At 46.6% G+C, this 20018-nt stretch overlaps 1 protein-coding gene across 1 annotated transcript in view; it reads left to right on the forward strand.

The window, feature by feature from the left end:
- ARHGEF17 (Rho guanine nucleotide exchange factor 17) overlaps window positions 1-20018 on the forward strand; it is a 78798-nt gene that overhangs the window by 46170 nt on the left and 12610 nt on the right. The window contains exons 9-13 of the mRNA XM_048493031.1: window positions 13213-13298; window positions 15102-15220; window positions 16685-16898; window positions 18458-18531; window positions 19067-19260. Of these exons, the coding sequence (XP_048348988.1) occupies window positions 13213-13298; window positions 15102-15220; window positions 16685-16898; window positions 18458-18531; window positions 19067-19260 (687 nt within the window). The remainder of the gene's footprint in view (window positions 1-13212; window positions 13299-15101; window positions 15221-16684; window positions 16899-18457; window positions 18532-19066; window positions 19261-20018) is intronic.

Here is a 20018-nt window from a genome sequence, read left to right on the forward strand (position 1 = left end):
GGCCCTGATACTTTGCAGAGCAAAGCAAAAGGGGGATCGGTTACCTTACCCACGAGGAGGAGGGGTGCAGCAAGGCTAAAGGCTGGGAATCTACCCCTTTGAAGACGGCAAGAAGCTTCTTTCCCATTGCAGCGATCCCAAGGGACTCGGGGGGCGACGGGGTGGGGTTTACTCCTGTTTTCTGTTTCCATGCTCGACATTCCTCGGTGGAATTGTCATCTTCTTTTTCTGGCCCTGATCCTGTAGCTCGAAAAGCTGCCTGACGTGGAGCAGAGATTTCCCCACCCCCCCTAGAATGGATACCAGCTATAGGAAATCTATAGCCAGTGTAATATAGTGGCTAAGAGCAGTGGACTGTAATCAGGAGAACTGGGTTCGATTCCCCACTCTTCCACTTGAGTGGCAAACTCTAATCTAGAAAGCCAGGTTCGATTCTCCACTCTTCCACGCGAGTGGCAATCTCTAAAGAACCGGGTTCGATTCCCCGCTCTCCCAAATTAGCGACAGACCGTTATTAGAATAGGTCACTGGAGCAGCAGTGGCGTAGGAGGTTAAGAGCTCGTGTATCTGATCTGGAGGAACCGGGTTCGATTCCCAGCTCTGCCGCCTGAGCTGTGGAGGCTTATCTGGGGAATTCAGATTAGCCTGGGCACTCCCACACACGCCAGCTGGGTGACCTTGGGCTAGTCACAGCTTCTCGGAGCTCTCTCAGCCCCACCTACCTCACAGGGTGTTTGTTGTGAGGGGGGAAGGGCAAGGAGATTGTCAGCCCCTTTGAGTCTCCTGCAGGAGAGAAAGGGGGGATATAAATCCAAACTCCTCCTCCTCCTCCTCCTAAGAGCAGTGGACTGTAATCAGGAGAACTGGGTTTGATTCCCCACTCTTCCACTTGAGCGGCAAACTCTAATCTAGAAAACCAGGTTCGATTCTCCACTCTTCCATGTGAGCGGCAATCTCTAAAGAACCGGGTTCGATTCCCCGCTCTCCCAAATTGGCGACAGACCGTTATGAGAATAGGTCACTGTTGTGCCTTCAGTCAGATCCACCCGCCTTTTTCTCCTGCTGCGTTATTTATTATTTGTTTGTTTGTTTGTTTATTGTTTGGATTTGTAGACCGCCCCATCCCCAAGGGGCTCTGGGCAGTGCACAACAACGTCAACGTATATACAGTGTATAACAAAGGGATCACAATAGTGACCACATAAACAATTGTTACATTGACTAAAATCCATTAAAACAAGAATGCTGGGTTTTGGAGATTTACCAGAGACTGTCAGGATGTTCTTTCGTTCCCCTCGGGGACTCTTAGGAGTTACCAGTAAATGCCAACATCGACCAGATTTCTGACATTTACTGTAAAACAAGTCATGTCTGATGTAGGTTTTTATGAACCCAGCTCCTCCAGTGGTTGGGAAATCGGCTGGGAGGTGGCGAGGGGGGGTGGGGGGGTGGAGAGAAGTTTCCGGCCAGAAATGTTTGTTTAGTTAAGAGACGGATCCCAGAACGACCGGAGGAAAGCAGAAGAGGGAGCTACACAGATCTCTTGAGAAAAACCAGAGCAGGCTTTGGCCGGAACCTGATGTACAGTAGCGGACCATTAGGGGCCTGCAAAAGTAGTAGCGTACGTGCAATGGTGGTGGTGGGGAGAATTGGCAGAAGAGCCCCCACAGGTCTTCCTTTCGGACTCTGGATAACAGTCGCAGGGCGAACACCTCGCCGTGGTCCCTGGCAATGCCTGGGTGACGTCCTGATTGATGTTCGCCACGTGCCACGGGAGCTGGCATTAAATTATGCCGATTATCCAGGGCTGGTTTTCACTGCACGGCCGGCCAATTAACAGCCAGTTTTATTAGCTTTTCGGGTGACAAATGACCCAAGAGCATCTAATAGAAAAAAGTCTCAGGGGCTCTGCTGCCCGGCATGGATTCCCTTCTGCGTCGAGGGCCTTTCAGGTTTCTCAGAAAGCCATTTCCCTGGCACCCGTAAGGACACGAGGAGGTGTGTGGTCCCTTCTCTATGTCTGTTGCAGGGACGGCTGGGAAGAAGAAGAAGAAGAAGAAGAAGAAGAAGAAGAAGAAGAAGAAGAAGAAGAAGAAGAAGAAGAAGAAGAAGAAGAAGAAGAAGAAGAAGAAGAAGAAGAAGAGGAGGAGGAGGAGGAGGAGGAGGAGGAGGAGGAGGAGGAGGAGTTTGGATTTATATCCCCCCTTTCTCTCCTGCAGGAGACTCAAAGGGGCTGACAATCTCCTTTCCCTTCCCCCCCCACAACAAGCACCCTGTGAGGTAGGTGGGGTTGAGAGAGCTCTGAGAAGATGTGACTAGCCCAAGGTCACCCAGCTGGCGTGTGTGGGAGTGCACAAGCTAATCTGAATTCCCCAGATAAGCCTCCACAGCTCAGGCGGCAGAGCTGGGAATCAAACCCAGTTCCTCCAGATCAGAATGCACCTGCTCTTAGCCACTACGCCACTGCTGCTCCTATGAAGAGTTTGGATTCATATTCCCCTTTCTCTCCTATAAGAAGACTCAGAGGGGCTTACAATCTCCTTCCCCCCCCTCAACAAACACCCTGTGAGGTAGGTGGGGCTGACAGAGCTCCGAAGAACTGTGACTACCCCAAGGTCACCCAGCTGGCGTGCGTTGGAGTGCACAAGCTAATCTAGTCCCCCAGATAAGCCTCCACAGCTCAAGTGGCCGAGCAGGGAATTAAATAAATCCAGTTCTCCAGATTAGTGTGCACCTGCTCTTAACCACTACACCACGCTGGCTCTTTAACTGGCACAAGGTCATCCAGTGATTATCAATTGCAGATGCCAACCTGGGTTGTTTTAATCCTCATCCAACACTCCAACCCCTACATAGCATGCTCGTATCGTGTGGTTCTCTGGTCCTGCTGTCTCCTAGACCAGTGATGGCGAACCTTTTCGAGACCGAGTGCCCAAATTGCAACCCCAGACCCACTTATTTATCACAAAGTGCCAACACGGCAATTTAACCTGAATACTGAGGTTTTAGTTTAGGAAAAAATGGTTGGCTCTGAGGTGTGCGCTACTCGGGAGTAAGCTTAGTGGTAGTCGGTGGCTTTGCTTTGAAGCAAACGTGCAACTCTTCCAATGGGTGAATCACGACCCTAGGAGGGTTTACTCAGAAGCAAGCCCCATTGCCAGCAACCGAGCTTACTCCCAGGTAAAGGATCACGCTTTAGTTCTTCGCGTGAAAATCAGTGGGGTTTAACAGTGCTTAACAGGGTTACCCACACTGCTTCCCCAAAACTAGGTCTTAGGTTTAATGCTAATAATTGAGCCCAGTGGCCCAGGCCAGCTTAGATGGGGGGAAGGGGGCTCTGTTTGCGCATGCCCACAGAGAGGGCTCTGAGTGCCAACTCTGGCACCCATGCCATAGGTTCGCCACCACTGTCCTAGACACTCTAAATTTCTACATGCAGGGATTTTTAAAAGAAATCATTAACGTAAGGCCCCGCCCACATGCAGGCTTGCCCTCTCAGTGAGCATCAGGGCTTTTTATGTATAAAACAAGGAGTTTTATGTCCCACGCACGCAGCCGTGACTCACCACTTGGCGTGCAAGCCACGACGGAGCATCTTTTTGAACCGCCGCCAGCGTTCCTTCAGTGCTGGGGAATTAATAAATAACAAGTCACTGAGCACTGACAGCCAGGCCGGGGAGAAAGTGATAGAGGAAAGGCGGAAAACATATTGTCGAAGGTTTTCACGGCCGGAATCACTGGGGTGTCGTGCTGTTTCCGGGCTGTACGGCCATGTTCTAGCAGCATTTTCTCCGGCAGGCCAAATGTCAGAGGCAGAGCTGGGTGTCATCTGTGTATTGGGGATGCCCCACCCCAAACCTCTGGATTACCTCTCCCAGCAGACTCATTCCCCTACTAGATCCAATGTTCCCCCTTCCAACATACTACAAGGTTGGCCATTCAAAATCCCATTTCAGGACTGCACCTGTGCGTGAGATTTGAATGCTGTCGAGATACTGGGCCACACCTTAAGTACATAAGAACAAGTCAGCTGGATCAGACCAGAGTCCATCTAGTCCAGCACTCTGCTACTCGCAGTGGCCCACCAGGTGCCTTTGGGAGCTCACATTCAGGAGGTGAAAGCAATGGCCTTCTGCTGCTGCTGCTGCTCCCAAGCACCTGGTCTGCTAAGGCATTTGCAATCTCAGATCAAGGAGGATCAAGATTGGGAGCCACAGATCGACTTCTCCATAAATCTGTCCAAGCCCTTTTTAAACCTTGTTTTATTGTCCTAGTTTTGTATCTTTAAGAATTAACTTCTACCGGTACTAGACAGAAAACCACGTTGTTAGGATTTGCAAAAAAATGTTTACCTGCTAAATGATAATAATAATAACTATAATGTAACTTTGACAGAAGCCAAATTCCTGTCATTTGCAATTAAGAAGTGTGACTAATGCTTTTTGAGATGACGATGAGTCTGACCATTATCATTGGTCGTCTTGTTGCTGTTTTCTGACCTGCAACTGAGTGATGTAACTTTATAATTAATGCCTAATAAAGGTTGACTGACTGGACTGAGGCTGTCGGGGGGGGGGGGGGGGGTCTCCAGGGTCTCAGACCCAGGGTCTTCTTCTACACCTATTGAGTCAGCAGTGTGATGCGGCGACCAAGAAAGCCAATGTGATTCTGGGCTGTATCAATAGGAGTCTAGTCTCAAGATTGAGGGATGTAATTGTCCTTCTGCATTGGTTATTGTGTACAGTTCTGGGCACCGCAATTCAAGAAAGATATTGACAAGCTGGGATGGGTCTAGAGGAAGGCAACCAAAATGGTAAAAGGTCTGGAATCCATGCCCTACGAGGAGAGACTTAGGGAGCTGGGGATGTTTAGTTTGATGAAGAGAAGGTGAAGAGGTGACATGATAGCCCTGTTTAGATATTTGAAGGGATGTCATGTTGGTGAGGGAGTGAGCTTGTTTATTGCTGCTCCAGAGACCAAGACCAGGAGTCATGGGTTCAAGGTGAAGCGAAAGAGATTCCACCAAAACATTAGGAAGAACTTCCTGACCGTCAGGGCTGTTAAGACAGTGGAATGCACTGCCTTGGAGTGTGGTGGAGTCTCCTTCTTTGGAGGTTTTTAAAGAGAGGCTGGATGGCCATCTGTCAGGAGTGCTTTGATTGTGTGTTCCTGCATGTCAGGGGGTTGGACTGGATGGCCCTTGGGGGTCTCTTCCAACTCTATGATTCTATTACAGGTACCTTTTACTGAACAGCAGATGCCAGAGATGAATTCTGTCACCCGCTACACGCTAAGCAAGAAAGCTGCCTCTGAGATGTGGCCCATCCCGTGTTGTGAAAGCCGTTTGGCACACTGTTCCTAATGTGCACCCCGGGTGCTTTAATCCCCACTGTTATTTCTCCCAACAGGACCTCCTAAAGCACACCCCGGAGGAACACCCCGATCACCCGTTCTTGATAGAAGCCCAACGGAGCATCAAGCAAGTTGCCGAAAGTATCAACAAGGGCATGAGGAGCGCCGAGGAGGTGGAACGGAACGCCCGGATCGTCCAGGAGATCGAGTCGCACATAGAAGGAATGGAAGATGTAGGTTTTTCTCCCAAGCCCCCTGCCCCAGAGCTTGGCTTACTGTCACAATCCCAGACTTGACCAATGAAGGAATCGGTACTTGGAAGCAGAATTCTCATTTATTGATGGCAAGCAGAGGACTTGTATTGTCAGAATTGAGCACATTAAAACAGGCAAAGTGTTATATCCCCCAGCACAGATACATCACGCCCACAACCCACCCTTCTCTCCCCTAAAGCGGGAAGAAGAAGAAGAGTTTGGATTTATATCCCCCCTTTCTCTCCTGCAGGAGACTCAAAGGGACTTAAAATCTAATTGCCCTTCCCCCCGCACAACAAGCACCCTGTGAGGTAGGTGGGGCTGAGAGAGCTCAGAAGAACTATGATTAGCCCAAGGTCACCCAGCTGGCACGTGTGGGAGTGCCCAGGCTAATCTGAATTCCCCAGATAAGCCTCCACAGCTCAGGCGGCAGAGCTGGGAATCAAACCCGGTTCCTCCAGATTAGATATTGTTGAATTGTTTATGACGCTTGCTGTCCACCGCCCAGAGCCCTTAGGGGATGGGGCGGTCTACAAATATAATAAATAAATAAATAGATAGATAGATAGATAGATAGATAGATAGATAGATAGATAGATAGATAGATAGATAGATAGATAGATAGATAGATAGATAGATAGATGGATAGATGGATGGATGGATGGATGGATGGATGGATGGATGGATGGATGGATGGATGGATGGATGGATGGATGGATGGATGGATGGATGGATGGATGGATGGATGGATGGATGGATGGATGGATGGATGGATGGATGGATGGATGATGGATGGATGGATGGATGGATGGATGATAGATAGATAGATAGATAGATAGATAGATAGATAGATAGATAGATAGATAGATAGATAGATAGATAGATAGATAGATAGATAGATACACGAGCTCTTAACCTCCTACGCCACTGCTGCTACAAGACTTTAGATTTTAGTAACACGACTGTAGAGTTTAGTAGCAAGACTTTAGATTTTTGGACTGTAGACTCCAGGGGTTTAGTAACAAGACAGTAACAAGACAAAAAAACCCTTCGACGCCACCGCTGCACTGTTTTACACGCATACACTCACACACATTCCTCAGATGATGAGAACTCGGATGAAAACACCGCAGCTTCCACCATCCCCCTAGGCAGCTGCAGAGATAAGGGCAGACTGGCACAGGGAAATATTCCCAGATCTTCTTTAATAATCATTCAATAGACAGAGATATGGCAGTAAGCATCCAGTAGACAGAAATATGGCAGGACATAAGAACATAAGAACAAGCCAGCTGGATCAGACCAGAGTCCATCTAGTCCAGCTCTCTGCTACTCGCAGTGGCCCACCAGGTGCCTTTGGGAGCTCACATGCAGGAGGTGAAAGCAATGGCCTTCTGCTGCTGCTGCTGCTCCTGAGCACCTGGACTGTTAAGGCATTTGCAATCTCAGATCAAAGAGGATCAAGCCATAAATCGACTTCTCCATAAATCTGTCCAAGCCCCTTTTAAAGCTATCTAGGTTAGTGGCCATCACCACCTCCTGTGGCAGCATATTCCAAACACCAATCACACGTTGTGTGAAGAAGTGTTTCCTTTTATGTCCTAATTCTTCCCCCCAGCATTTTCAATGGATGCCCCCTGGTTCTAGTATTGTGAGAAAGAGAGATGTGGCGACCAGAACTGAAGACAGTACTCCAAGTGCGGTCGCACCACGGCTTTATATAAGGGCATCACAATCTTTGCAGTTTTATTATCAATTCCTTTTCTAATGATCCCCAGCATAGAGTTTGCCTTTTTCACAGCTGCCATGCATTGAGTTGACATTCCCATGGAACTATCAACTAAGACGCCCCAATCCCTTTCCTGGTCTGTGACTGATAGCACTGACCCTTGTAGCTTGTATGTGAAGTTTGGATTTTTTGCCCCTATGTGCATCACTTTGCATTTTGCTACATTGAACTGCATTTGCCATTTCTGAGCCCACTCACCTAATTTATCAAGGTCCGCTTGGAGCTCTTCGCACTCCTTTGCGGTTCTCACCACCCTACATAATTTGGTATCATCCACAAACTTGGCCACCACGCTACCTACCCCTACTTCCAGGTCATTTATGAATAGGTTAAAGAGCACTGGTCCCAAAACGGATCAACATTTCAAACAGGTAATGATTACAACGTTCTGATCCACAGATAACGACCTTCATGGTGTAAAACCTCCAGAAAAGTTTAATTCTGTGGGTTCTTCATCAAAGCCCAAATACCATAATAACGTAACGACGTAAAATAATATTTGGTTGTGGAAATTCTGAAGCAAGCGTTGCATTACCAGTCAAGCTTTTGGCAGCATCTCTAACCGGTCTCCTTTTCTTCCTCTCTAGCTCCAGGCCCCGCTGCGGAGGTTCCTACGCCAAGAGATGGTGGTGGAAATGGTAAGTGTGACTCAGTTGGTCTACTGAGAGGCAGCGTGGTGTAGTGGTTATGATCAGTAGAGTCTAATCTGGAGAACCAAGTTTGATTCCCCACTCCTTCACATGGGCGGCGGACTCTCATCTGGTGAACTGGATTTGTTTCCCCGCTCCTGCACATGAAGCCTGCTGGACGATTTTGGGCCACTCACAGTTCTCTCCGATCTCTCTCAGCCTCACCTGCTTCAGAAGGTGTCTGTTGTAGGGAGAGGAAGGGAAAGGAGTTTGCCTGCTGCTTTGAGGCTCCTTAAAGGTAGCGATAAATGGGGTGTAAATCCAAACTCTAATTTTCTATCAATGCAAATTGCAGCCAATGAAAAGTGTAGCTGAAAAGAACCCGAGTCGTCAGAGACGATTTCGTTCCTGGGTGTCAATCGGCACAGTTACAGTGAAGCACAATCGGTGCAGAGGGGCAGGGCTGGCATCAACGTACTCTGAGATGAGGCCGCTGCCATGGCATTTGGTGGGGCCCGGTGCTACCAATCCCCCATCCTGCTGAGTACCCTTCTCCCATCTGCTCACAAGCGCTCCAGCGTGGTGTAGTGGTTAAGAGGAGGCGGATTCTAATCTGGAGAACTGGGTTTGATTCCCCACTCCTTCACATGAGTGGCGGACTCTTATCCGTTGAACTGGATTTGTTTCCCTGCTCCTGCACATGAAGCCTCCTGGGTGATTTTGGGAGTTTTCGCACTCCGACATTCCTGCTGGGTGAACTTGGGCTAGTCACAGTTCTCTCAGAACTCTCTCAGCCCCACCTGCCTCACAAGGTGTCTGTTGTGGGGAGGGGAAGGAAAAGTAAATCACCTTTTCCCCTCCATCCCACCTGTAGCCAAACATCTGCATTTTAGGTGGTGCAGTGTGTGGGGGGGCTGTACCACGCCCCCCTCCCTCCCTCAATAGGATGCAATTAGCTCCTGGCGCAGCGAAAGGAAGATAACAATCCAAATTCCTGCAGCTGAGCGCGTGGCGCCAAGTGTTTCCATGACGACCGGAGAGCCGAGAAGGCAAATAAATGAACCCTCTTCTATCCAAAGGCCTCTTCGTCATTCTTCCCGGCTCACACTGGATTTTCAAGGGGCTGCAGTTGTCAGCACTATCTGCACTCCCTCCCCCTGACCGGCATGCACGCACAGATGCATGCATGCACCACTAGCTGCACCAATCCTGCCCTTCGCTGAGTGTTTTGTTTAATCTGGGGTATTGCTGACGCCATTTTACTGAATTACTGCTGCGTTTTAAATATTTAAACTTTTAAACTTACATTTTAATTTAATGGGGTTTTGTTTATATACTGTATGTAGAATCCATGTTGTACACCGCCCAGAGCCCTTTGGGGATTGGGTGGTATAGAAATCCCATAAATAAATAAAATAAAATAAATAGTTGGTGAACACTAATTTGCAAGCCGGGATATCACCAACTAGAAACATGGCGAATGTTTCGTGTAGACCAAGGCTTTGCAGATTTTTAACTAAACCTAATTCTTCCCTTGTGGCTTTTTTTTGCATGGGTTTGTGACAAAAAGCGTCGTTAGAGTTATGCTTGAACCAAAGTTTATATGTCTCTACCCGCTCTTCCATTAGAGGTGGCTTACATTCTCTCATTTATTTATTCCACCTGCCCTGCAAGGTATTCAGGAGTTCTTTGAGGAGCAGCAGTGGCATAGTGGTTAAGAGCAGGTGCACTCTAATCTGGAAAACCAGGTTTGATTCCCTGCTCTGCCACTTGAGCTGTGGAGGCTTATCTGGTGAACCAGATTAGCTTGTGCACTCCAACACATGCCAGCTGGGTGACCTTGGGTTAGTCACAGTTTTTCAGAGCTCTCTCAGCCCCACCCACCTCACAGGGTGTTTGTTGTTGGGGGGGGGGGAGAGAAAGGAGATTGTAAATCCCTTTGAGTCTCCCTACTCAAAGGGAGGATATAAATCCAAACTCTTCTTCTTCTTTTACCTTAACAGACAACAGTGCCAGGATACAAATAACTTTATGTGGGGATTATTTGGATATCCCCTCATACACTCACACACACAAAACACACACACACACATTCCTCAGTCAGTGAGAACTTGGGAAGAAGACCCCCGTTTCCATCCCCTGCTCTGTAGCTGCAGAACCGTTACCGAGCCAGATAAGAGACAGACTGGTACAAGCAGGAATAAAATGCAAACAGTCCTCAAGGCTGCCCTGTAGGAAGAAATATGGCAGGACCCGGGCTAAGATATTAGAGGGTCATGGCCCTGGTCTCTGTATTTGTGCGCTTACCCGATGTTTTTGGTATCGCTTTGTAGAAAGCCATAGGTGGCAAGAAGGACCGCTCACTGTTCCTGTTCACAGACCTCTTGGTTTGCACCACCCTGAAGCGGAAGTCGGGGTCCCTGCGGCGAAGTTCCATGAGCCTGTAAGGAAGCCATCTTAAACACATCATTTATTTGTTAAAGGGGGGTTTCCAGAAAACAAAATGTCCTCTTGGATCTTAGAATCATACCGTTGAAAGGCAACCTAGAAGCCATCTAGTCCAACCCTAGAACATCCCTGACAAGTATTCATTTAGCCACTGCTTGAAGACCGCCAGTGAGGGGGAGCTCACCCATCCCCCACCCCCCCGGCAGCTAATTCCATAGTGGAACTACTCACTGTAAAAAATACTTTCCTAATATCCAACTGGTACTTTTCTGCCCTTAATTTTAACCCATTGTTGTGAGTCTTCTCCTCTGCTGCCAACAGGAACACCTCCTCTAAGTGACAGCCCTTCAAATACGTAAGGAGAGCCATCGTGTTCCCCCACCCTTCTCTTCTCCCCTGCTCTGGTCGCCACATCTCAAAAAGGATATTGAAGAGATAGAAAAAGTGCAGAGAAAGGCAACGAGGATGATTGAGGGACTGGAGCACCTTCCCTATGAGGAGAGGCTGCAGCGTTTGGGACTCTTTCGTTTGGAGAGGAGACGTCTGAGGGGGGATACGATTGAAGTCTATAAAATTATGCATGGGGTAGGAAATGTTGACAGAGAGAAATTTTTCTCTCTTTCTCACAATACTAGAACCAGGGGGCACCCATTGAAAATGCTGGGGGGGAAGAAGTTAGGACTAATAAAAGTGAAACACTTCTTCGCATAGCGTGTGATTGGTGTTTGGAAGAGGCTGCCACCGGAGGTTGTGATGGCCACTCCCCTGGATGGCGTTAAGGAGGGCTTGGACAGGTTTATGGAGACGTCGATCTATGGCTACCAAATCTTGATCCTCTTTGATCTGAGATTGCAAATGCCTTAACAGTCCGGAAGGTAGTGCTTTCGGGAGACAGCAGCAGCAGGAAGAGCCATTGCTTTCATCCATCCTGCACATGAGCTCCCAAAGGCACCTGAGTAAGGGCCACTGCGTAGTAGCAGAGAGCTGGACTAGATATGAGACTCCTTGTCTGATCCAGTGCAGGCTAGATTCTTATGTTCTTATGTTCTTATATTAAGCGCGCACCTAGATGTTACATGAACTGCGAGTCTAATGCCACGATCGAACATATAACAGCCCTGCCAGCCAATAAAAGTAACCTTAATGGTGGCAGATACAATAAAAGACCACCTTGATGAAAGAATGTTTCACGTTTTTTGCCAAGATGGTTCTATAGAATCGATTTGGAGCAGCATCTTATATCCTACTGTAGGAATTCTAGACCCAGGAAGAAGGGAGTTAAAATTAATCCTATTTTATATGAATATCGAGAGGTAAGAGACGGGGAGGACTCTTATTTTTTACATATTGGTTGCTGGAACCAATATAAAGTGTGGATCGATGAGTGAGGTTGCTAAATTTGTTTGGATAATTTGTTTGAGCCCTTCGGGGATAGGGTGGTTTATCAAATCGAATATTATAACAACAACAACAACAACAACAACAACAATAATAATAATAATAGACAAGAAAGTGAGCATCATTGACATAGCAGTCCCTGGTGACAGCAGGGTCATTGAAAAAGAACACGAGAAGGTCACTAGATACCGCGACTTGAAAATCGAGCTTCAGCGTCTATGGCACAAACCAGCTGAGGTCATCCCAGTGGTAATCGGCACGCTGGGCGCCATCCCAAAAACACTAGGGCAGCACTTGAAACATCTTCGAATTGACAAAATTAACATCTGTCAAATTCAGAAGGCAGCCCTGCTGAGATCTGCACGAATACTACGCCGATACATTAGAACTTCCTAGGCCTCTGGGTGAGGCTCGAATTGTAATGAGGGTCAACAACCAGCTAAAGATCTGGCAGCTGTGAAATCTACAATAATAATAATAATAATAATAATAATAATAATAATAATAATAATAATAATAATAATAATAATAATATGTAAAAGGTATAAGAAAGGGTTTTAACTTTTGTGATAATGTACTTATTAGATATTTTAATAGTTTAGGACTTTGGCTTGTTGGTTTTATGACTTAAGTTAATCTGATGTTTTAGTCTTTAGTAATTTGTAAGTGTTGGCTATTGTTGTGATTTTGATCTATGACCGCAAATAAATTTCATTCAACCCTGCTTCTTGTTAGGAGACAAAGGTAGAATTCCCCCCATGTCAGGAAGTGTAGAAGTGTGTCTCTGTTATGGAGACCCAAAGGATGCAGGAACAATGTTCTTTAGGACCCAGCTGATGGGTAACGGGATTTTAGCCTGGAGGACCAAGTGACATAAAAGTGTGTATCAAAATCTGTGCCTCCCAGGGGCTGATACGACCATTTTGAATCAGGATTGTCGTGAGAGAGAAAGAAGACTCTCTGGTCTTATTCTCCAAACTCCTGTTCTCCTGACTTGAAAAAATCCTGGGAAGCAGCTATTTATACCCTTGGGGAAACGTATGCAGCCCGCAGCTGATCCAATGACGGCCCTGTTCCTTTGTAAGAAAGCCTGCCTGGAACAGTGCTTAATCACGACCGACGTGTCTCAAAAATCCAGGCATTCTCCAGACATTACAGCTAGGACTGGCCCGTCCCCTCAAGCGTATAGGTCTAGCAGGCCAAACAAAGAATGCAGGAAGACAAAAAGGGAAAGGAAGTGAGGATCCCCCTGGGAACAGGGGTCTTGGAAATGCACCAGCAGTGCCTCTCGGTGGTCACATTCAGTATTACAAGATGCCCTCGCTATGCTGTCTCTTTCCAGCTACACGGCAGCCAGCGTGATCGACACCACCAGCAAGTACAAATTGCTCTGGAAGATGCCGTTGGAAGATGTGGACATTGTGAAAGGTTGGTGTAGCCCCCACCCCGGGTAACTCGCAGTAGTCAGCATAAGCATAAGCATTTTATTGTCATTGTGCACGCACAACGAAATTTACAGCAGCATTCCTCGATGCACACAATTCCAGACTCATGCCCCATCCTCAGTTTCCCCTTCCTCCACCCATCCCTACACAGCCCCAAACACATCAACACGAAGCCACGGAGTTCAGCATCGCCACAGCTCTAGAGTAGAAGCTGCCTCTAAGCCTCTTTGTCCTTAGTTTTTTGATAGACCTGTATCATCACTGCGGATGGTGACTGTTCAAAAAGAGAGTGTGCCGGATGAGATCGGGTCTCTCTCAGAATATTTTTTGGGCTTTCTTTAGGCCTCGGGAATTATAGAGTTCTTCCAAGGAGGGGAGAGGGCAGCCGATAATCCTCTGTGCAGTAGTGATCACCCTTTGGAGCGCCTTCCTATCTGCCACTGTGCAACTGGAGAACCATACACAGATGCAGTAGGTTAAGACACTCTCTCTAGCACAGCGGTAAAAGGACACCGGGAGTTTTCCATTCAGTTGTTGTTTCCTTAAAAGTCTCAGATAGTACAGCGGGCCCCCTCTGTTTCACATCCTCTCTGAGCCCCTCAAAGCTGGCTAGGTTAGGGTTGGTCACCGGAAGTCCAAAGGACCCAATCCTCAAGCAACTTCTCTTACTGTGTCTTTGTAAGAGGGGCTGAATTGTTTTCAGCAAGCAGACAGTTAAGAGCATAGATCTTCTGTTGCGAGGTCGGGAACAGACATTGGCTTTGCGTTGCCTCCTCTGTCCTTGATGAGGCTGGGGTTTTTTTAGGTTTGCACCTTGACTTCGACTCGAACCTGTTACCCAAGTTGTAGCCCAGCACTTTAACCAAAACCTCCAGCTGACTGCCAAACAGAAAGGGGTACATTTAGCTGAGAAAGTGGTTCATTTGGTTTGGCTGCTCTGCATTTATGGATGGTCTTTCTCTAATGCAAATATTAGAATCTTCAATGTATTGTCGAAGGCTTTCACGGCCAGAATCACTTGGGTGCTGTGTGGTTTCCGGGCTGTATGGCCGTGTTCTAGCAGCATTCTCTCCTGACGTTTCGCCTGCATCTGCGGCTGGCATCTTCAGAGGATCTGATGTTGGGAAAGCATAGATTACATGATGTTGGGAAAGCATAGACTACACAGAGAAGCCATTGGAATCCATAAGCACATGGACAGTTTTAACAGGAAGGAAGAAACTATGAAAATGAACAGAACTTGGCTGCCAGTGTTGAAAAATACTAGAGTCAAGACAGTGTCTAACCAGCTCCACACAAACACAGGATGACCATAGACAAAGGAAACAAAGGCTAGGATACTTCTATTCAGATGCTCCCACCAGTGACCTTGCTATCTACAGGGTTACTCCCATGCTATAGATTTCATTGTTACTCATACTTCTATTCAGATGCTCTCAACTATTGACCTGGTGGCCTTCTTTGTTACTCACAGACAATGTTTCTTCACCCACCCTGGACACTCCAACAGATATATATACTCCACTTGCTTTCCCAACATCAGATCCTCTGAAGATGCCAGCCACAGATGCAGGCGAAACGTCAGGAGAGAATGCTGCTAGGACACAGCCATACAGCCCGGAAACCACACAGCACCCAAATATTAGAATCGACGTAGCAATGTTTTTTGAGAAGCACATCAAAATGCAGGAAGGGTAGCGAAAAGGGCCGGCCCAAATCCATATACGCCTGTTGCTGCGTTGTCTAATGTTTTGCCATATGATATCCAATTTGCCTCCCGTTTCAGGGGCCGCTCAGTCCACCAACCGCGAGAGTATACAGAAGGCCATCTGCCGCCTGGATGAGGACCTCAGCACCCTCGGCCAAGTCAGCAAACTGTCGGAGACTCTCAGCTTTCCCCATCAGGTGAGAACGCTCCGCCGTGAAAGGCACAGGGAAGCTAGGTAAAGCCGTTGAGTAATAGGGACTAGATCAGTGGTCTGCAACCTGCGGCTCTCCAGATGTTCATGGACCACAATTCCCATCAGCCCAATTGGCCATGGTGGCAGGGGCTGATGGGAATTGTAGTCCATGAACATCTGGAGAGCCACAGGTTGCAGACCCCTGGACTAGATGAAGGTCAACAGGTATATTTATCCTGCAAGCAGAGTAATGAGCCGAATGTGGCTTGTGTGCCACTGTAAATAAGAACAGCTATCTTGGTAAAGACCAACCTTTTTACCTCATTAACCAGCCTTCTTATCATTAACAAAATAACTTTATTTTATTTATTTATTTATTTATTTACTTACTTACTTACTTACTTACTTACTTACTTACTTACTTACTTACTTACTTACTTACTTACTTACTTATTTATTATACTTGTATACCGCCCTCAGTATACCGCCCTATTATACTTGTATACCGCCCTCTCTCCCCCAGAGAGCTCAGGCTGGTGAACAACATAATATATAAATAGAGCACAAATTAAAATCAATAAATATCAGAATTAGTTAAATTAATTTACTTGTAGCGAGAGAGAAAGAGACTATATACATATAACAAAGTATTACTTATACATCGATACATTCACAGTTCACCGTTTGGTTACAGTTTGGTTACCATAACAAGTACCTTTTACAATATTTAACATTCAGTCAGAGGCTTTTACATGGTTTTGGTTAACAGGACACTAAACAACATCTTTCCTCAGCAGAGAGTCAGAGAACGACTGTTTCCAAATGTTAATTGAGAACTCCCAGAATCCTGTGCTGCTGCATCTGTAATGGCATCTGTAATGTTTAAGATGTAATGTTTAAGGAGCAGCAGTGGCGTAGGAGGTTAAGAGCTCGTGTATCTAATCTGCAGGAACCGGGTTTGATTCCCAGTTCTGCCGCCTGAGCTGTGGAGGCTTATCTGGGGAATTCAGATTAGCCTGTACATTCCCACACACGCCAGCTGGGTGACCTTGGGCTAGTCACAGTTCTTCGGAGCTCTCTTAGCCCCACCCACCTCACAGGGTGTTTGTTGTGAGGGGGGAAGGGCAAGGAGATTGTAAGCCCCTTTGAGTCTCCTACAGGAGAGAAAGGGGGGATATAAATCCAAACTCTTCTTCTTCTTCTTTCTGTTTCTTCCAAGCGTGTGGGCTATTGTGGGGAAATACTGAGACTCGGGAACCCAAATGTGTGCATGTTTTCCGCAAGGGCCTGTGGAAAGGTCGTCTTTGATCAACATCAGTTCTCAAACATCCCTCTGTCCTGTGCATGCCCTGCTGCTCAGGGTGAAAAGATGCACGAGGATTCTGAGGCTTAGCTGTGCCTGCCCTTGGTCACTTTTGGGACACCTTCTCCACTGACACCAGCAATGGTGCATTTTCTTTCTCTGTAGACCCTGGACGACGTAATCAAGGACCTGATGGCGGCCATCCACCGGGAGCTGGCCGAGAAGCAGTCGCTGTCCTTCACCATGTCTTTCCCACCCAACAAAATGGAGCTCACCACCTCCAAGGCCGATGGCAACGAGTCATACATCTTCGAGTTTCCTAACCCCGACGCACGCCAGAGCTTCGAGCAAGCCTTTGAGGACACCAAGAAGAAGCTAGGTGGGTACCGTTGAGAATGAGATGCACCTCTTGCCAACGAAGATATTTGTTTATTTACAAAACTTATATCCTGCCTGTCTGTCCATACAACAGCCACCAATTTAAAACATGTGTAATAAAAAAAACATGATAAAATCCCGTGAACGTCACTGTTTGTTAACATTCTGTTGCTCACACCTTCACCAAGACAGTTTGTGAACATTCCGTGACGTCGTTACAGCTTAGAGCAGTGATGGCGAACCTATGGCACGGGTGCCAGAGGTGGCACTCAGAGCTCTTTCTGTGGGCACACGTGCACAGAGTTCATCATGTGGGGGCGGGGGGCGGAAAATCACATCTAGGCTAGCCGGGGCATGATCCTTTACCGGGGAGTAAGCTCAGTTGCTGGCAATGGGGCTTGCTTCTGAGTAAACCCTCCTAGGGTCGTGATTCACCCATTGCACGGTTGCTTCACCTAGCTTACTCCCGAGTAACGTGTGCCTCGGAGCCAACCATTTTTTCTAAACTAAAACCTCAGTATTCAGGTTAAATTGCCATGTTGGCTCTTTGCAATAAATAAGTGGGTCTTGGGTTGCAATTTGGGCACTTGGTCTCAAAAAGGTTCGCCATCACTGGCTTAGAGGAACAAAACAGCACGTCACACACTGAAGACGGAGGATCAATATATTCAATAAATGTATTTATGTATATTTTATAATTGTCCAGTTGCTGAATCCAATGATTGAACATCCAGTTTTTTTAACAATAAAAGTTCATTTTTGAGATATATAATCCATATCTTCAATATCTATATTGAGATATATAATCCATATCTTCAATATCTATGTTTGAGATATATAATCCATATCTTCAATATCTTCAACAAAAATAGTTCATTTTTTCAATATCTTTAGGATAATTCTATTCCACATAGAAAGTACTTCCCAAATGACTTGCGCGTTTATAAGTACGTTTTCACTGTAGTCTTCCTCAGGAGAAGCAATTCTGTTAGATATTACTAGAATCTAATGTACAAATTATACTATGTTTGTTTATTTATTTGTAGAAAGACCTGTGCATGGCAAATGAATGAATAATTTTCCTGAAAGAATTGCTTCTCCTGAGGAAGACTACAGTGAAAACGTACTTATAAACGCGCGAGTCGTTTGGGAAGTGCTTTCTATATGGAATAGAATTATCCTAAAGATATTGAAAAAATGAACTATTTTTGTTCAGTAGATATTGAAGATATGGATTATATATCTCAAAAATGAACTTTTACTGTTGAAAAAACTGGATGTACAATCATTGGATTCAGTAACTGGACAATTATAAAATATACATAAATACATTTATTGAATATATTGATCCTCCGTCTTCGGTGTGTGACGCGCTGTTTTGTTCCTCTGTCATATACATTACACGCAATTTGGCTTGTTTTCATGTCGTTACAGCTTAAACAGGAAAACTGGGAGGCTACGACATGATTTTTGGTATACATAAAAGCCTGTTGCTGATTATTATTCATTTGCCGGCATTCCAATGAATCTGTACAACTTTTTTCCCCCCTCAATCAACAGCTTCCAACAAAAATTCCCTGGATCCTGAGTTCCTGAAGGCGATCCCCATCATGAAAACAAGGAGTGGGATGCAGGTATGTTCAGACTTTGGGCTTTTATGGACATGTCGTCTCCTCCACATTGAGCGTCCCTTCCCAGCGGGTTTGATTCTTGATTCTTGATTATTTATTTATTTTTTATTTAAATTTATAGACCGCCCAATCCCCAAGGGGCTCTGGGTGGTGCACAACACTAATCTATATACAATGTATAACAAGGGTCACAATAGTTACCATATACATTAAAATCCATTAAAACCATTAAAACCATTTAAACAGCGGTCAAAAACAATAACGATAGTAATGGCGTCCCGTCACCCAATTCCTTTAAAACCACCCCAAAAAGAAGGGAGCGGCCGGGCTCCTCCTTGAAAATAACAATAAATATGCAAAAATAAATTATAAAAGCGAGAGCACCTCTGGTGCAACTTTTCGCATCAGAATGGGGCAGGGAACAGTGACTAATCAGCCTATGTTGTGCAGAAAAGTGGTGTCGGTTTTTGTCACATCCTTCACTGAAGTCTTTCTGTTGTGAGATTTAACTGCAACGTCCTTGTGTCTTGTGTTTCAGTTCTCCTGCGCCTCTCCCAGCCACAGCAGCCCGGAGAACGCCTACGAGGTGTGGGTATGCAACAGTGACGGCTATGTCGGGCAGGTCTGCCTCCTCAGCATCAGGAAAGAGCCCATTGTGGAAGCCTGCATCGCTGTCTGCTCGGCCCGCATCTTGTGCATCGCCTCTGTGCCCGGCCTGAAGAGGACGTTCAGGTGGGACCTGCAGTGCCTCTTTAGGACTGGCATCGTCCTGTGAAGAGTAGCAACCTTTTTCTGCCTGTGGGCACTTTGAGAATTCCAACACAGCTTGGTGGGCACAGCCACAAAATGGCCGCCACTGGAGTGTGGAGCCAGTCATAACATGGCTGCCACAAATGGCAACCACTGGAGTGTGGAGCCAGTCATAACATGGCTGCCACAAATGGCAACCACTGGAGTGTGGAGTCAGTCATAAAATGGCTGCCACAAAATGGCTGCCACTGGAGTGTGGAGCCAGTCATAACATGGCTGCCACAAAATGGCCACCACTGGAGTGTGGAGCCAGTCATAACATGACTGCCACAAATGGCAACCACTGGAGTGTGGAGTCAGTCATAAAATGGCTGCCACAAAATGGCTGCCACTGGAGTGTGGAGCCAGTCATAACATGGCTGCCACAAATGGCAACCACTGGAGTGTGGAGCCAGTCATAACATGGCTGCCACAAATGGCAACCACTGGAGTGTGGAGCCAGTCATAAAATGGCTGCCACAAAATGGCTGCCACTGGAGTGTGGAGCCAGTCATAACATGGCTGCCACAAAATGGCCACCACTGGAGTGTGGAGCCAGTCATAAAATGGCTGCCACAACTAAGCAGTAAAAATCCTTGTGTTGTGGCAGCTGCTGCCCAAGCAATTTTTTTTTAAAAATCAGAACAACCAATTATATGTCCACTGGCCAATCAGAAGCCTTGCTGAGCAAAAGCCCCACC

This window comes from Sphaerodactylus townsendi, linkage group LG04 (genome assembly GCF_021028975.2).
Source record: "Sphaerodactylus townsendi isolate TG3544 linkage group LG04, MPM_Stown_v2.3, whole genome shotgun sequence".
NCBI lineage: Eukaryota > Metazoa > Chordata > Lepidosauria > Squamata > Sphaerodactylidae > Sphaerodactylus > Sphaerodactylus townsendi.